General features: G+C 33.1%; 1 protein-coding gene across 1 annotated transcript in view; it reads left to right on the top strand.

Annotated features, from left to right (window-relative positions):
- The first annotated feature begins 3,728 nt into the window (after nucleotides 1-3,728).
- Nucleotides 3,729-19,221, top strand: part of LOC142983273 (protein Wnt-4-like) — an 83,386-nt gene continuing 67,893 nt past the window's right edge. Inside the window, exon 1 of the mRNA XM_076130204.1 lies at nucleotides 3,729-4,220. Within this exon, the coding sequence (XP_075986319.1) occupies nucleotides 4,153-4,220 (68 nt within the window). The 5' untranslated portion in view covers nucleotides 3,729-4,152. The remainder of the gene's footprint in view (nucleotides 4,221-19,221) is intronic.

Genomic DNA, 19,221 nt, shown 5'->3' with positions numbered 1-19,221 from the left:
TGATCAAGTTGCAAAAATCATCGCAGAGTTGATAATTTAAAATTGTCTTTATAACAATAGTAATAAAGTTTAATTTTAATTAGTAGGTTTCCGTTGTATCTATACCACCAGCTTGAACATTTATTTCATCAAAGATCCCAATAGCTCTACTATTGTCATCTTTCGTTCCACATTCGTTTGCCGCCACAGTATCAACCGCAGATGCATTTGTCGAAATATTCTATACAGTTAAGTCAGCCGGTCGGAGCGTTTGATCTTCTGCAATTACAGTTTTACTGGCATCGTAAACACGGGAAACAAAATGGCAGGCAGGTAGACCCCATTGTTATCGTTTTTTACCCTCCACGGGCTTTTTAGATCGACTCTCTAAAATTAGTTATGGATTTAGCCACGGAGCTGTTACCGTAGCCATCTGCTAAAAGCTTTTCGTTTGTAAAAAAGTGTGTGAAGTTTAAAACTAATGTGTGCTTTGAATGTGTTAAAAGAATATGGGTGACTATTTATCTGGTACTTAAGCCTGTCTGCTTCTTAGTTTTTTTATTGAACTTAGGTATCTTTATCAGTCTATTCACAGGCACATAGACTCGAGTTTACTGTTAATGTGGACGCACAACATTCCGAATAAAGATTGTGATTGCTAATTATAAGCTATCGGAAATTTAGGAAGTTAGTCACTATAGTTACTCTAAGTAAAGAATTTCGACAGGTGTTTTTTTTATATTTCGTGGAAGAGTATTTGCGGCTAATGAGAGGATAATTATCTTCATATTATTACTGCCTATTTGTTATCTTGAAATCGAACTTTTGAAACCCGTTTAACTGATTTGATCTTTAAAATAATAATTGTTCTTACGATCACGAATTAAGTTCTTATTTATGTCGCTCCTTGAATACAAAAGGGCCACAAATCGAAATCTATAAATTTTACAGGAGAGCCAAAACAAATTTTTGAAACGGTTTTTTTATAACATTTTATATATTTATTTATTAAATATAAGATGTTAATATATCATTAGATGCGTATTTTTTAGCTCTATCTATCTATAAAATAAACTTTGTAATGGCTGTTACCTATTAAGAGAAAAAAGCATATAAGTCCCTTTTGCATTCAAAATTTGAACCAATATTATGAGAAATATGTCAAAAATTAAACACACTTTTACAAATAAAAATGGTTAATTGTACTTTTTTGGTAAAAAAACCGTATCAAAAAGTTTAATAATAATTACTAAGTAAAACCATAACTGAATAGACCAGGAAAACATTGTATTAAACAATCTAAATTAAAAAATCTTAACTTTTTATTAAGTAAGTAAAATTAAACATCAATCATCATCATCAATCAATGGGTAACGTGACGAGCAGACTGAGTGCAGCAGGAGTATTAAAGAAATAAGATAATAGAAAAGGTTTTTGAGTTTTATAAGCCTTTATATTTAGCATTCGTGGATTATTCCAAAGCTTTTGACAGCATTACTCATTCCGCCATAGAATCATCACTCCATCCAAGTCCTACTTAAAGATACTATGTAGAATCGAACCTTCATACATCAAACTCATCAAAGCAATAGACAACAATATCATTCCAAATCCAAAGAAGCGTGAAACAGGGAGACCCTCTATCTCCCAAATTATTTACCAGCACCCTCGGAGAAATTTTCAGGAGCCTAGCGGTGTTATGGCAATCAAAAGCATAGTTGTAAGTGGTAAACAAACCATTGTTTTGTAGATGACATAGTCCTCTTCTCTTTTTCGGCAACGAAACTCGAATCAATGCTCAAAGATCTGAGCACGGCAAACCTTCAGATTGGACTAAGTAAGAACCGTACAAAAACCCAGGTTATGACCAATAACACAAAACGTAAGGTCGAGGTAGACGGGCACGTCATAGACTATGTCGACGAGTACACTTGCTAGGGCCAGATAACCTCTTTTAACGGGACAAAGAGTTGGACAAACGTGTCACAAGTGCCTGAAAGAGATCCTGGTCCAGGAAAAAGCTAATAAAGGGTATCCTTCCACTGTCACTGAAGTGAAAGCTCGTCGACATGTTTATACCTACTACCCGTCCTTACCTACGCTGCCCAAACATGGTCCCTTACGGAAAACCAGAAAGAGCCAGAGAGCGATGGATATATACTGCGCTCCCAAACTTGCATAGCCGATGTAGGGGAGAAGACCGCCTGGCTGAAGTGGAACTGAGCCGGCCACATTATCCATATGCATTAGGAAAGGTGGACCCGCATATCTACCAACTGGATGCCAGAGGATGATCATAGCAGACGCGGGAGATTTTAATGGAGATGGCGGGATGACCTAGACGCATTTGAAAAGGACTGGTCGGATCTTGCCCCTGAAAGAGGAATTTGAAAGGAAAGGATGCCTCTTGCCTTTGCCTGCATCAAAATGTATTATTTTATTTTTAAAATTGTAACGAAAACTAAAATTATTATCATACCAAACGGTCATATTTCTGGCCTTCCCATTCTAGCACGCTAAAAATGATTATTTATTCCACAAAAATTCAATGCAAAAGGGACGTATTTCAAAATATGCTACTGTTATATTACAAAATATAATAACAAACACTAGTGTTTGAATGCAAAACGGTCGTTTTCAGAAATATGGCACTTTTGTATTACAAAATATGGTAACAAATACTATAGTTAGAATGCAAAAAGGACGTTTTCCAAAATATGGCAGTTTTGTATTGTAAAATATAATCACATTAACTTGAAATTTTGCACCCAACACAGACATATTTTGGATTGTGGCACTTTTTCACGCAACTGACGAGCATTTGCGTTGAATCTCCGGGCGCAACTCACAAAGTGGCTGTTTTGCACTGACATTACCTGTCAAAGTAAGCTAATGCAAAAAGGGCAGTAACTCAGTGCAGCCATAATATAAGCAAAAATGATGGGGGTTTTTTTTACTATAAAATATAGTCGGTTCAGGTGTCATTTTTGCAATAAAACGATTTTCATTTTTTTTTGAGTTGTGGCCCTTTTGCATTGAAGGAGCGATGTGTTCTGTTGAAACATCTCAACGATATAAATAATACTCAAAGCTGCACCTTTAAAGGTCTGTAATGTAACCTTCCATAATTTAACTGCTTCGAGAACTGCTAAGTGAAGACGTTTACTGCCAATTAAATCAAACATTCTCCATTAATAAGAACATTATAACGTTATCTTTGTTGTATCATCACGAGCCGTGCGGGTTATAAACTTATTCCAAGATCATCTACGACAACCGATACTTTCGATATAAATATTTGAAAGGCTTAAACATAATAAATGTGATTTTAAATTGCAAAAGGTCCCGGGGATAATTTCCGCAATAAATACAAATTGTTTGGCATTTACGTCCTTAAATCCTATCTTTCGATCAGCAAATCAATTTGAAAAATGATAATAACTCTTGGTATTAAACTCATGAGTTGAGGATAAGCTCACAATTGATGGTCTCAGACATTTTTCTTTAATATGCAATGTTACTACAAGTTTTCGCAACTTTATTGAACTCGATGATGTTTTGCGTAAAACCTCGTTTGACATTTGGCGCGACATCGACATTCCGATCTGTGGAGTTGATGCGGCTCGTAGTAAGGGCTTGGAAGGATGAATTCGTGCAGCGCTGTACTGCATCTACACGCCCTCCGATTCGACCCTTCCCCTTACTGAGAATCCTATGGAATACTTACAAACGGCTTAAAGCAAGCCAGTCTGGTTTTGTGTTTCAATGCGCGCGGGTCGTAAGCGCGACGCGTCTAAACGTAAACGACTGCACACTAAATCTTTTTTCGATTTTTCGTCGAGTTCGAATTTTAATAAACGCTCTATGGAATTTTGAGTTGACAGTTTATATTTTTATGAAAGTGCACTACCGGCAAAAGTAAACTTTGGCAAAAGTTTGTTAAAAAAGTTTTTTTTATTCTTATTTTCAGTGATTACATTGTTATTTAGGTTTTGTGGTTATTGTTTTAGTGATTTGTTTTTGTTTTATTTTACGTTCTGCGGTTTGAAATTAAGGTTTTTAGTTTGTTTGAATTTAGCGGTGTCGATGTGAAGTGTTTTGGGAGCGAAACTTTTGTACGAGTGGTTTACGAAATAGGATGTTTGTTAAGTGACTGAATAGTTATTTGGCAGCATGAAGCTCATTTGGAAAGTTTTGTGTTGTCTGCTTCTGCTAGTGCAAGCTGTTTTGGGAAACTGGTGGTAAGTTACAATTTAAAATAATTAAATTCTCATAACTGATAATTTAAAGTTTTATTAATGAACATCACTATAAGAATGCGTTAAAAATATTATGACGTGCAACTATTATTCATAGGCATAATTTTTTATCGGCTAATAGTTTTTCTACATTTAATATCTCCGAACTATGAAAATTGTACTTAGATAAATACATGAGTAACGCATTAATCCTCGCAGAGATAACGAAGAAATATTTACTATTCTTTTACCGCAAATAACTAGTTTTAAAAGTATTTCTGAACCAACGTAAAGAAGTGCTCTTTCATTAATTAAACAAATTGTTATTTCAATTTTTTCTTTAAAATCTTAAGCAAAACTATACCGAATGATTTATTAATAGTAGTTAGGTTAGTAGCGCAATCAGTTTTCCAAAATATTATTAAAACAATACGAAGGGCCGATATTTGTTTAAACAATTTTGTTTTATTTACAAACATTACATCATAACTAAAACAATATCTAAAAATAGCACATCCCTAAAACAAAACAATTGTTTATTGTTTATATTTCTCATTGCATACAACTTTGTTTAAATTTGTTTGACATTTCGACGAAAAACAAAATGGATTTACGCTTGAACAGTTCACGTCGGCATAAATAATATTTTGATTAATTACAAAACGCATACAATTTATTAGGATATATGATTTATTGTGCACGCTTGTGTACGTTCGGCAGTATATTAATTTCGTTTCAATCTATTTCTGAAACAATTTATCGTGAATTTTTCGTAAACGAACTTAATTATATCCTGAAAAATATTCTCTTTTTTTCATTCTTAGAAAACATTGAATTATAAGACTGAATGATCGATTAGAGGAAATAGGTAATTAAAAACTTATACATGAATTCGAATTAAAAGAAAAATTCAAAAAATTTGAATGCTATTTTCTCGTGAAATTATTACAACCTGCTTTGTAATAGAGATCAGTCTATTTCTCTACTTATACTTACTTTCTTCTCTCTATCTACAATTAGTAACAGAAGAGTCTACTTGCACCGGTAACTTACAGTAATTTCATCAGTCATGCAAAAACAAATTTTCATCCTAAGAAATTGAACATTAATATTAATGTATTTCATAAATTATTCTTATCTCATCACCTACCGGAACACACTCGGCTAATACACAAATATTATAGTTGACACACTCCATTTAGTTCTAAATCAAAGGGCCTAATAAAGTCCTAAGTGTTAAAACATATGGTACGTTAACAGTGCTCTCTTTGATGTCACATACATACAAACATACATACAAGAGTAAAGACAAACAGTTAAATTTATACTACGAGGAGAAATAACGCGTGTTATTTTGCGCTATTAAATGGCCAGTTACGAAGGGAGCAAAAAGTAAGCATTTCGTTTTGTTGATGCAGGTTCCGATGTAGACCTTTGAAATAGATTTCTGATAAAAGAGTATTATTTCTTATGGCTTAGGGTGTAGAATTTGTTCAATAGATTGGTGCTAATTTAATTTTAACCTAGGTATAAAGGTTTAGTTTGTTTAAAATTCTCTAATTTGTCGTTAAAGAAGAAGGCCTGGTATCTAACGCTGTACATTTAAATTGTTCCGAAACAAGACGGATTCTTAAACTGACCCTGTTTGACTAAACCGAATCGAAATTGCATTGCAAGCAAGCTATAAACTAGTAGAGAAGTATTTAAATGAGTATATTGTTACGAAGGTGTGTCTGAAAGCCATAGGCGTTTGCTTGAAATTTCGGCACCGGCAGCCAGTCAGCCAAAACATCATGGTAACCGTAATGCAAAAATTCGTAGAGACTCTTTTCTATTCGTTTCCGTATAGTAGTTCTTATGTTGGCTTACAAGGATGTCTTGCAGTGCGTTTGGTTTCAAAACATAGCGACTTTGATATTGTTATAAAGAGTCTCATATTATCTTTTAACTAACATTATCATATCGTTCAAAGTTTACATAACTTCAATAATAGTTATATGACTTTATTATTTAATGCCGTTGATGATTTAGATAATGTCACTTATTGACTTACTCCCGTATATTACTTAGAAAACAATGTTTACTGTTACATAATGAGTAACCGATTTTCCTGTCATAACTAGCATAATATTTTAAGGTTAAATTTAAGATTTCTCAATATTTCTTTCACTTTTTCACCACGAATGTGTAACCACGAATTCTAATAAATTGTTATTTAATAAGTTACATTTAAATAATGACTTTTGAAAATCCATTTTGCGGCACTAAAAACCAAAATAATTATACAATATACAAAATAAACGATTTTCTGTTTGTGATATATACATAATAATATAGTAAGTATATAATGTAAAGTTTAGTGTCAAACGTCGTTACGGTATTCATTTTATCAAGGTGTAGATTAATGTAGAAGTAATTTATATTTTGCATCAGGATACTTACAAGTAAGAAAATACCTAAACAGAAACTAATTTCTCTGATACAGTACAAGGTAATAAAACAAACATTAATACCGGTATTAAGATAAGTTTATTTGAAGATTACGACACAATGAGTAGGGCAATTAATTTTATTAAAATGTTGACGATTTTGCAATTGTAGATGATAATTATTGAAAGATGGAGAGACCCGGCTCCTGGTGGTTTTCTACTCAAATTATAATTGAAACACGATTATATTTAATCGTGAAATACCGTTTCCTATAGCTCTTGCCATGGTCTCGTGGATAACAAAAGTGAGGTTAAATCGAATAGTTGCATATTTGAAATAGACATCACATTCGTCTGTAATTTTAAACTTACTGAAAAAACAAACAATACCCTTCCTCTAATCATAGTAGTTTTAAAAATTTGGTAAATCAATGCATACGTACTACCCTTTTCCCATAGAGGTAGACCCAAAGAACGGCACTTCCTATGATCCTTACAAACTTCCCTCGGTTCATTCACATCCATACGTCTTTGGCAAATCAATGATTGCAAATAAATTCGCGAACATTATGGTCTGATAAAACAAAGGAAGTAATTCTTACCCATCTTGGTAAATCAGCTATTAGCTTTTTATGTTCACAATAGGCTATTCCATTTGTATCTCTTTAATACGCCTTCGTGATGCTAAAAATGGTATTGTGATTGTAACGTCGCCTTCAGACCAATCAACGTAATGAGTTTATAGCACTTTTAGACTAAACTGTTCTTTGTTTTCACTCATTTGGCTATATTTTGGACTAATTTACTTTAAAGTCTACAATTTAGTTGTAAATATGCGCTTGATTTAGACCGTTTCGTGATTTCGGACACAAAGCTAGGCGGTTCAATGCATGCCTGGTTACATTTGCCTTTTTAGGTAGGTATGAGTAAATGATGGAATAGAAATATTACCTCTTAAGGATCAGAATTATTTTCTGTTTAATTTGTCTGACTTTATTTAAAGACACCTAAGTTTCCAAGTGAAGTTGTGTCATTAGATTTTCTTTAAGGAAACGTTTAGCAGAATATATTTTGTAAGTCTATTTCCTATTTTAGTAATGTTTTAGGAAGCAAACTTAAATGTCGAAGCTTGACGAAATCTCAACAATGCATAGGATGACAATAGTAAAACTTTGTTGTAGCATTGTCAAGTAGGTAACTATTATTTGGCTATTTCAAAAACGACAATGTAGCGATGATTACCTACTGTTGAACGTGATTTCTGACAAAAGAATCCCATCTTATATCGATTTGTATCGCACGTTTAGAAAAAAGAAATACTGATATCTCATATAGGTATCGCAAGAACTATGCATTTGACCGTATTGAAGGACATTATCAACGTCAACAGACGTTTGATACTCATTACATATTGGTAAAAAAAATAAAAATCTTGTTGTTATTACCTATTCTCTCTTCCCTCTTTATGGCTTTTCGGTACATTTTGTGGCAGAGACAGTCTTCCTTAAACCTCTCCACCTCACCTTCGAAAAATTCTCCTTCTGTATAAGTATTTTTTTCTACATACATATTTAAAACACATACATATACGATACATATTTAGAACATATTAAAAACAAAAAAAGTAGACTGAAGAAATTTTATCCATCCATTTCCAAACTGTATAGAATTATTCAAAAAAATCTTGTTTTACTCTTTTCTTTTATACCTTGGTCAGAAAGGCAATCGCGTTTTCGAACTGTATCTACGAACGTCTCGGTATTTCTATCCGCTAATTACCGGTAAGCCGATAACGCGATTAGTTAATGAGTTTAAGCTTAAGGTGAATAAATGTGCAGCGATGACATGAATGCAGCTGTTTATCTTTGGACGCGGATCGTAAAAGTCACTCAGAATTGGGTTACGACCCGCTAAAGAATCACTTCTTGGTGATTCTGCGTAGTAGCCGGTACACTTTCTTGAAGTAATCGAGTAAAAGTAAGCCGAAATAAATATCTAAATATACTTTTACGATATTGAAGAAAGTTAACTAAGTTTTTTTTTTAAGATGATAAAGTCAATGTTGGGCTTGAGCCATTAAATTGCCGTTTCCCAAGTTACTACCCGGTCAGTGGGATAGTTGGTCCGTGAGCTAGCCGGGCTATCTATATCTTTTATCCCCCTGATCGGCACGGATCTTCTTTTAACAATTTTAACACCACAGGAGTCAATCGTTTTATCTTCTATACACAGCATTTGCTTAAAAATTTAGTTCTAGGCCACCACAGCAGTCAAAAACTGTCTTTACGCAAGTCTCGAATCTAGCAAGCATGCCCTCGATTTCTGCAACTGAAAGAAACAATTAGAAACCTTTTAAATAGGTACTATACCGTCAATATCAGCCGCCGTATAAATAACAGTTTTCGGAAATCAAATAACCTACGCTCGAGCAACTTATTTCGAGGAAGTAGTCCTTTTATTTTCATTAAACATTCAACACGTTGTCAAAATAACAGGAAAATATATTTACAAATTAATTTCCCATATCGAATTAATGTACCCGAAAACTGTTGCTGACCGATCAACCCTCAAAAATAGTGGTTAAAAGGTTCGGTCTTTCGGTAATATAAATTCGTATTTACAAAAGACGGCACTAGCATCCTGTAAGGCAGAGGTTCTCAAACTTATATCGTGTTACCCCCTTTGATGATCAATTGTTTTATAGTGAAAATTACTCTAATTTAAAAGAATAGTATGTACATGTTTTCGGTGCTTAATTGCCTATCATCTGCACTACTTGCCTACGTTCCTTGAATTTAGTTTACGCCTGTTGCTAATTTCACACACACAGAGTTAATTTGCGCGGGATATAAGACTTCCTAGAGTGTGTTTCTTGGACAATGCCAAGATGGTCTTATTTTTTTGTGAACTGAACTTACACACCGATATTATGAATATTTAACATCGGCAGGGGTGCGTTATCGCCCTTTTTGAGAAAGACTGCTGTAAGGTCTAATTATAGTACAAATGGGCATATTAGAGAATAAACTAGAGGACAGTCGCGCACACATGTTGCTACGCTACGTTGACTTCAAACGGACCGCGACTAACATTACTGAGAATGCTTATTTATTTTTTCAAGCCGATTGTACTTCATTGAATAATGTAGGTACTTATTTTAGTCTAGTAAGACAGTACATTTATTAGCGGTACGGCAGAAGTTCGCAATCTGAACTAATGAATGTCTGAAGCTACTGAATTGATTTTGAGAACTATTATAATGGGAGCTATTATTTTCTTTTAGAAAAGACAACAGCCGCACTCAGCTTCTTGTGTCGCGGGGACTTTTACAAAAACACACAAACAACGAACACAAATTACTATCAGACCCGAAACAATTATTTGTGGATCGCATAAGTAATTGTTTCGTGTGGGAATCGAACCAACGACTTCTCGATACACTGGCTGTGGCGTAGTGGCCATCTTAACATATCTAAACCAATTATACGTATGCCAAACGTACTTTTAAAGGCCGGGCTAATTCATAATGCAAAATACCGGAAAGAAGCTTTCAAATAATATTCCAAATACTTAGCTAAACATTAGGCCAAACCTTCATACTTACTTTACAATTAATAGAGACAAACCAATGGTGTACAAGTATATTATTCACGTACATTATGTGACAGGAAGCCGGTCTCTGCTCATTACCGCTGAACTGTCGTGATATTTGCCTCTGTTCAAGTTATGCTTACTATCCAAAGGGTCGTTGGTTCATGCTGGGATGTGGTCCTTGTTTAAATTATTGAGCCATATTTGTTCTGTTAAAGGAGTTTAAGTTATCCAGTTTATTGATACTTGGCCGATAGACGATACTGAGGTTCGTGTATTTTGCTTGGACTAAATATGAACAGTTTTATGAATCTTTAATCTAACGATAACTAAGTTTAAATGTATTGAGAAGCTAGTTCCAAGGAACTAAAAAATATTTAGATAAAATTTTGTAAAACATAATACCATAGAATCAGCCTATTAGAATTTAACTATGCTGCAGTATGCGAGCCTAACTATAAAAAGTCATACAAAACCAAAATGCAATACAAAATGAATGAGTAACTTTAAAAAAACTCTATCCAATAACTATAATGCAAAATAAAGGACTTTTTCTAACTTTTAAAACATTTTTTTTCATTCAGGTTCAATTTCATTTCATCTTCTTTACCTCGTTAATTATGACATGAACAAGTCTATAGTCTATACTTTGAAAGAAAAAGTTCTAAACTTAACCCCGCACTCGCCGTGGCTTCACAAAACGATAACGATGTCATGTTCTGACCTAATGCCCGCGGTCATCATTAGCTTACCTTCTATCTTACACGATCTTAACATTTGATACCTATCATTAGATATTCTTATAATTGACGCTACTTTTGTTCCCTGTATGATGAAGGCTGGTAAAAAATGATCAGATAGGATGATAGGAAAATGGCTGACGTATGATGATGATTGTAAACTCTTTTTGTTGTTGTAGTGTGGAAAAAGAAGTTTAGAGTTGGTAACCAGTTCCGCATGTTGGTAATTAGCGAGATGAAAGATTAAGTAAGAAAGAGTATGGAGGAGATGATATTTTAACCAAATTTTCTTGATGGGGCAGTGACGTCATGTGTCCCTAGTATATTGGAACCGGTAGCGAAATTCCGTATAGTCTGTACTGTCGAGTATCGAGAACTTGACATTTAAAATGTACGGCCAAAATTTTTACGCAAAGTTTTTACGCAGCCCGGTTGAGGCGCTAAACAGATTTTCGTGTAAAATTTCTCGATAGCTGGCCGGTTGTCGGTAGTCGACAGTAGTAGAGAATCTCGCTTCGGATAAAGCGGAATGAGATCGTTTGAAATGCAATGATGTGAATCTTTATCATGCCATCGTCTGAAGAACAACTTTAGTGGCTGAAAAAATATCTGACATTATACTTTCATACATTTCTTTTACTAAACTCTACATCCAGAGAAAAATAATCTTTAATGAAGGGCAAATTTAGCCCTAATTTCACAATAATATTCAGTACAACACAATTTTTGTACAACGTACCCCTTGAACAAACATCGTAACATCATTTACATGGTACAACCGCACCGGTGGCGGCGGCTCCCCTCACAATAAACAATACTATGACGTAGCAAGGGTTATAATGACTAATTATTTACTTAAAACCTTTCTATAGGGATACATTTGCGTTTACATGTTGGGTAAAATGTTGCTCTGCTAAATGCAACAATCGTATTTCATAGAAGAAATTTGAATTAGACATTTTTAAATTGTTTCTTTTTGAGATTTTTTTATTCCCAAATTATTTTTTTTAAGGAAATGTTTGACTTTTTAACAATTATAATTGATTAAATCATGTGTGGAGAATCAGTTTAAATCTCGTAATTGTTTCTAAAAGTTAACGATCGACAGCTAGTGGCAGATAGACATATAGATCTTTTTTTAAATTCAACCTTTATTCAGTTTTGTAATTAATAAACTAAAGCGATATTATCATGACCATGTTTCGTTAGTACCTTAAACGCTAGTTTGCCACCTTATAGGTAGAATATCCGAAAGATAAGGTTTCGGCAAATGTATGAAAAAAGCAGCCAAACTTTCTAATTGTCAATAACATATAATTATCTACAGGTAGGGAAACCATCCGTAAGTTTTTGATACAAAAGTTGTAGTACAAATTTAAATCATCTCAGTTATAGTTGAGCGGCAAATAGAACGGAAAAGAGCCGAATCTACTTTTATCCACGTGAAAAGCGAGAGAATGAACAGATACGATTGTTTATCAATACACTGTACTGTTTGACTGATTGTCTTTCTTCCTCGCGTTGAAAATGTACCATTACCAAATACCATAGCATTTTCTATTGATACCACGAATGTAGAACATTTTTGTACAACCTTACATCGCGCGTAGTACTATGGTCAACGTTTCTATAATATTAGCATTTGTTTCATCCCGCATGCGTATATTTTGAGCATGTTTCGCCACTCCTATTTTATTACGTGTGCTAATACTTTGCTTGAGATTATCAATATCAAATAATTTTTATGGATTTTCCCCAAATTTTAACAGCTAATCTATATGAGTGTGCTCCATGCTCCATGCAAAGTATCCAATCGTCCTATTCTCGTGATGGTTATAACTTGTCTTGGATGCCATCAACGGACACATTAATATGTGTTTGCTGCTTAATGTCTACTCGAACAATGTCATACGCAATGATTATTATATTCATGAGAGTTGATTGTATAAAAACTACTTCGTAATGATATTACGCCCGGTGTGACAGCACCTCTATTCTTCACAAAGGGATGAATCTTGTAACTCGAGCATGTTTGGGTTAATATTTATTTAATATATACAAAGGGCAGATTACAAGCTCGTCTGTTGCCAATTTGTAAGATAATGATTTGTAACGCAGCATGGAGCTTAGAGCAAAGATTAAACATGTTTCTACTGAGGGTGGGAATAGTAAGGGCTGAGGGCTTGTATTGCGAGATTTTGTACTCACTTACTATTTGTTTTTAGGGGTAGAGAATCTAAGTCGTATTTGATTAAAATATTGTATTTCAAAGTTACAATGATGACATCATGAAACTCGTAGTACTATATACTGGTACACTTCGAGGTCTTTCGAGGATCTACATACCAAGTTAATTAGAGATCGTTGTATTAGGAGTATCGTTTTAAATGCTCTCATGCCTGTTTTACTTAAAGGTGAAGAGGAGAGAATTTGCTATAAACTGGACATGTAACCACACTCCGGGCTACTATTTTTATTAACCCACTAGCTGACCCGCGCAACTTCGCTTGCGTAACATAAGCGTTAAAAAATTTCCCCGTTTTTAATTTAACATTTTTCATTGGTACTCTGTTCCTATTGGTAGTAGCGTGATGATATATATATGATATATCATATGATGCCTATAACCTTCCTCGATAAATGGACTATCTAACACTGAAATAATTTTTCAAATCGGACCCGTAGTTCCTGAGATTAGCGCGTTCAAACAAACAAACAAACAAACAAACAAACAAACAAACAAACAATCAAACAAACAAACAAACTCTTCAGCTTTATAATATTAAGTATAGATAAGTGTCTCACTGCGGGGCAAAGATCTCCTTCTCATGGAAGAGGAATATTCTAATATAAATTAGATATCTCAATAGCACTTTCCCTGTACCGAAAAAGACGTACCTAATACCTTTTTAATCAGAAGGCACATTTATACTTATTAATATACCACAAACGTAGAAATAAAAGGTCTTCATTCAAACTAACTAATTAACTTGAATTTTGACACCAACTCAAAGACTCGATTGTATTGTGAGACAAATAACTTTTTTAAAATCCCGGCTACGACTCGACAACACCAATTAATACGATCGAGCACTACATATCATATGTCAAAGTGGTCACACTACACTTGACATTAGGACGTGTAATTTGACATAAAGCACGTGTACAGTGTACACTAGTCATAACAATGGCGGCTAATGTCGCACGATAACGTACAGTGTAGACTGTCAGAATTGACAATGTTGCTTTGTCGAGTGTGGCGCCAAGTGCGCCAGTGTTTGGTCAAATAGTGGTGAGAGATTTTTGTTTGGTGGTTAGGTGTTTTTTTGCGTCCAATATTTTTGAAGTTAAACCTATCTTTCGTGAGGACTAATATTTAAAAAAAAATGGAGATGTTAATGCAAAAATATAAATGATGAACTCAATTTTTGAACAGTATTTAGCCAGCGTAGCATAAGCCTACTTATAATCTTCACCAAAACGAGAATCTTTTAGACCCATATATGAAAATTGCACATAATATAAAAACTGTACTAAAGTTGAATAAACTCGATACACAATAAAGGAATAGATTCAACATAAACTATCTTCAAACAGATGCACTCAACTCAATTAAATTCAAACAAGCTAAAACTACAAAACGCACTTCCAAAATTAAATTCTATTCACTCACAACTATTTAAATTTTAATCGAGTGTTCCATAAATCCTAAATATTGTTACCCGGGGGATTTAAAGAGCGCATGTGTTGGGGCAGGGCTGTCCAGATTGCGTCCGATTCAATTTGCCAGCGTAATATATCAACAGTACACGCCAGATAAAATCATTTGTAAAGGCGTCACAAAACATTTACATGTTGTTCGCAATCTTAGGGGTGTCACTTGAGTTGTGCTTTTTTGTGTAGTTTGTTTTTGAAATACGACTCTTTTTTTGGGGTATTTTTATTGGCGTAGTGTACAGTTGTAATTGTGTATCTTTTTCTATAGATATATAGTATAGTGATAAAATGTTTGCTTGATTATTTATATTCTACAATATGAATTACTTTTTATTAATGACAACATAATATTTCGCTCCTGCAAACTACTCATGCGGAGAATTTATTTAAAGTAAACAGTTTTTTTACAACATTAATATTTATTTTTATAAGTCTAATCGTTTGTAAGTAAACTTACTTCGCTAAATCCATCAAATTATAGTTTAAAATGGGCTTAATGTGCTTTTAACATTACGTTTTTCTAATGTTTCGACAATTGACATAAGTGTTTCAAATTGTACTTGTACTACAATTGATATAATGTGTCGTGATATTTTTTTGTCATTACGACTCAATGCCTGACAAAAACTTTCTAAGTTTCATACAAATAGAAAACCCCTTAACTTCACGCACTATCCTGAGAATTTGTCAACTCAAATACTTTATTAGTACTTAAAAGTAACTTATTATTACTTAAAAGTCTGCCTAAGTCTGAAGAAATTTTCTTTATTTTAGAAACTGTTCAGCATTAACAAATTTCAGCTATTTAAAACGGAAATTATATACAAAGACATCTTTAAAAACTATCTATTTATCTTTAGTGTAATTAAAATTTATTGGCCGTAATGTTTGCGTACAGTAATAAGTGTACTAATTATGATTATTTATTAATAATTTAATTTTATTTTCGCGTTTGTCGGTCTTCAAACAATAGGTTGTAAAAATCAACAATTATCTTGTTTTAACCACAACTTACACTTTAAAAGTTTTTAAACTTGACTATTTTGTTGTTAAGTCCGAGTGTCAGAGTAATTAAAAAGGAACTTTTAAATATTGGTAATTAAAATATTTCCTCTTCTAACTATCTACTCATATTGTTATATAATTGAATATGCAAACATAATTTTCGATATTTAACTCAACAGATTGACTATCAAATATCAAAATAGAAACTTAATATTCCGGTCAGCCCTAATATAGCCTAAGGGCTATTGCACATCGCTTGGCTAATTTGGTGATGTTATACAAGTCGGTTCACTCTTTAGTCTGCCTATTACGATATTGGACTGTCTTAGTGATGTCCAACCTTCAAAACTATCGATAGTATAAATAAAATTAGAATTTAATTATAAAAAAATACTATGACCAAATTGCTGGATTGTTTATTTACGATTTCAGAGCCTTTATCTTAACTTATCTATTGCTTGATTTATTCATTGGCGGTCCACTAATAACATATTTGTTGTAAAACTTCGAATATTAGTAAAAAGCAAATCAAGTCATCACTCGTTGGTTTTCATCTTAGATAATAGCAACTACTAAAGGCGTATTTCAAACACAGATTGTAACGCGCAACCAACTTAACCAAATTTAAGAAACTTAGTCGATAAATCATCAAATCAAAATCTAACTAAAATATTCAAACATCGACATTGAAACTGACGCGTCACATCACGAGCTATATGAATATTTAATTTCACCCCTTTCTGTTTATTTATTGGTCGTATATTTCACGGGGCGGGGGTCGAATCTGCATGCGTTACCGCGGCACTGCTCGCTGTCCAAATTATGTGGGGTTGCTCTTCTGGTGCAATGAATACGTAGATAACACTGACGAGTACTACTCACTAGATGTGACAGTTGATTGAGAGGAGTTTTTACTGAGTTATGTGTGCGACGATATTATTTTTGCAAGCTGTTGTTTTGATTTTTTTTAAGTGTTTTGTCTACTGATTAAATATTATTTATAATTCTATTTCATTATTTATTGAAATTAAAAATGCCCTTACTTATATTGCATTTTATTTGTTTTTAAGTGCAATTTTATTGTTAAGTTTCACATAAAATTGAAGTCATTAGCAATTAATATTGATACAGTTTATTTTTATTCCTGTTCTGATACTAATTTTATGTTTGCCAATGATGAAGTAAACAACGGTGTGTGCTTGAAATTGTGTGTGTAATATTGTTTTGCTTTACATCTGTCTCATGTCGAGATGCAGATTAGGAGCCGCCTACTAAAACATCGATAAGCCGTATCTACGAATAAATTAATCGAACAATAGTTCCCGACAGATCGATACAGAACAGACAGTGTCACATCACTATTTTTATTGTAAACTCGATACACTATGTCGATTGTTATCGAGTCCTGTACAATATCGATAAACAGTAATTTGTTTGTTTGGGAAAATTTTGAACCATGAAATTTATGTTTGTATGAATTATTTATTAGTGTGCAAAATTTATGAACTATGCGTGCGTAAATATGCGTAAATGTTAATATCGTTTACCGTGTGACAATCGCCAGGTGTTTGAAATATGTATGTAACGAAATTTTACCGATTTAAACTAAAATTAAATTACAATCGAAGCATGATTTACAATTACTTCACCTGCTCTAAAATCTAAGTCAATATTAACAATATTAAGATAAAGATCATAAGTGCGGTCTAATGGATACCATAATATTATACCTATATTATAACTGCAAAGTCAAAAGTTGAAGCGAAAAAAGAGACGTACTAACTAAAAATTTTTTTGAATGATATAGGATTTTTAAATCATAGATAAACTTGAGTTTATAAAACAATCATAGTTCTAGATGAAACTATCAACTTTTAGCAACTTTAGTCAATATAAGTTCCCGCAACTTTGTCATATCTTAGCTTATTAAAACAGATAACTTACAGTCAAAAAACTTCTCGGGCAAGCCTCATTTCAGATCTATTTACTAAAGAAACTCAAACTAAACCGATCCAAAAATATTAGTCTACGAAAAGTTCCGTTCTACGTTTCTATTCTAACTTTTCATATAACTTGTGGTGTTTGCACGACTTGTTTGACTTCTAAAACCGAAATGAAACGGAACGTTTTCAATATGGCTCCTTTAATAAAGTATAACAATAAGTTTTAAAGTTAAATACGTAGTCGGATAAGATTTCCGATTGAACAATTTCATTTGGAGATAAAATGGCGATTTTTATTCGTTAGTTTATTATTTTTCTTGGTCGTCGCTTTTATTTTTTAGTTTTTAATCATATTAGTAACTTGCGACTGGGCGTGTCGACAAATACTTTAAGAAGATTATCGATATGTTTTAAATACAGTATTGTAAATAATGTTTACTGAAACTTATTAAATGAGTTTTAAGTAAAAAAATCGTAAAATAAAAGCAAAGAAATTGCATATTCTTAATTTCAATGTCATATTACATACATCAAACATAAATCTTTCAACCAAAGAACATGTCAGTTACTGCTGAATTCACGTAATTTTCACTCAGCCATTGCAGTAGCAAACATAACAATACCGGGACTTCTCATTGGTATATTTATAATCTGTGCCACACACGGAGCTAAACGGAAGCGAACGGAAATCAGTTTGAAAACATTGCTAGGAATATGGATTTCACAACTACAAGCCAATTATCTGATTTGAAATAGATGAATGGACTGCAAAGTGAAAAAATACTTAATTTATGACATCTTTCTGTAATAAGAGAAGAATTAAGCATCGATTGGTGGTTACAAAAAGTATTTAAATGTTATTGGAACTTACTTTGGTAAAGAAAAATTCTAAATGAAACGAGATATGTAACTTTGTGCTCTAGTAACTTTTGATAAACGCAAAAATATTGTATCGCACCTAGCTATAGAAGAGTGGGACCAAAATTCGCATCCTCTTTTGTTCACAAAACTAGACATTCGGTAGCCTGCCAAGAAAGATTCAGAGTGAACTGAATCCGTTTAATTCAGAAATTATTGAACATGTTAATTTATTTCATCCATTATCTTGTGTCTATTTTAAATGCAGCAACTAACGTCACCATTTTCTAATCTTAATAAACCATAATAGCAATTTTCTCTTGCCATTAAATATTTTATATCTTTATCTCGATCAAACTTGAGTAGGTATATCATTAGACAATAATTATGAATTCTGATTGCGTTTCTAAAATGTATAGTTTATGTGAAAAGCTAACGGAACTTTGTATCGAATTTCGTAAAAGCTTAATAAAACTGTTGTTATTATACTTTCTTACAACCAGTGTGGGTGGTGTTAAGGGCTGGGCACATACCTACGCGGAGATTTCGATCTCATTAATAAAATATAATTTACTGTGCTAGAGTCCGTTGATACAGCTTCTCATGGGCAATGTAGGATGTAAAGATTTTTATTTTTAGGAGATTACGATATCATGAGCTAGTAAGTATCGTTGCTGCTAGAATAAATAACAAAAAAAATGTGCTAAAAATATAAGACACC

The sequence above is a fragment of the Anticarsia gemmatalis genome, chromosome 23 (genome assembly GCF_050436995.1).
Source record: "Anticarsia gemmatalis isolate Benzon Research Colony breed Stoneville strain chromosome 23, ilAntGemm2 primary, whole genome shotgun sequence".
Classification (NCBI taxonomy): domain Eukaryota; kingdom Metazoa; phylum Arthropoda; class Insecta; order Lepidoptera; family Erebidae; genus Anticarsia; species Anticarsia gemmatalis.
Note: the sequence above shows the minus strand (reverse complement) of the source record. Positions and strands in the feature narration are given on the sequence as shown.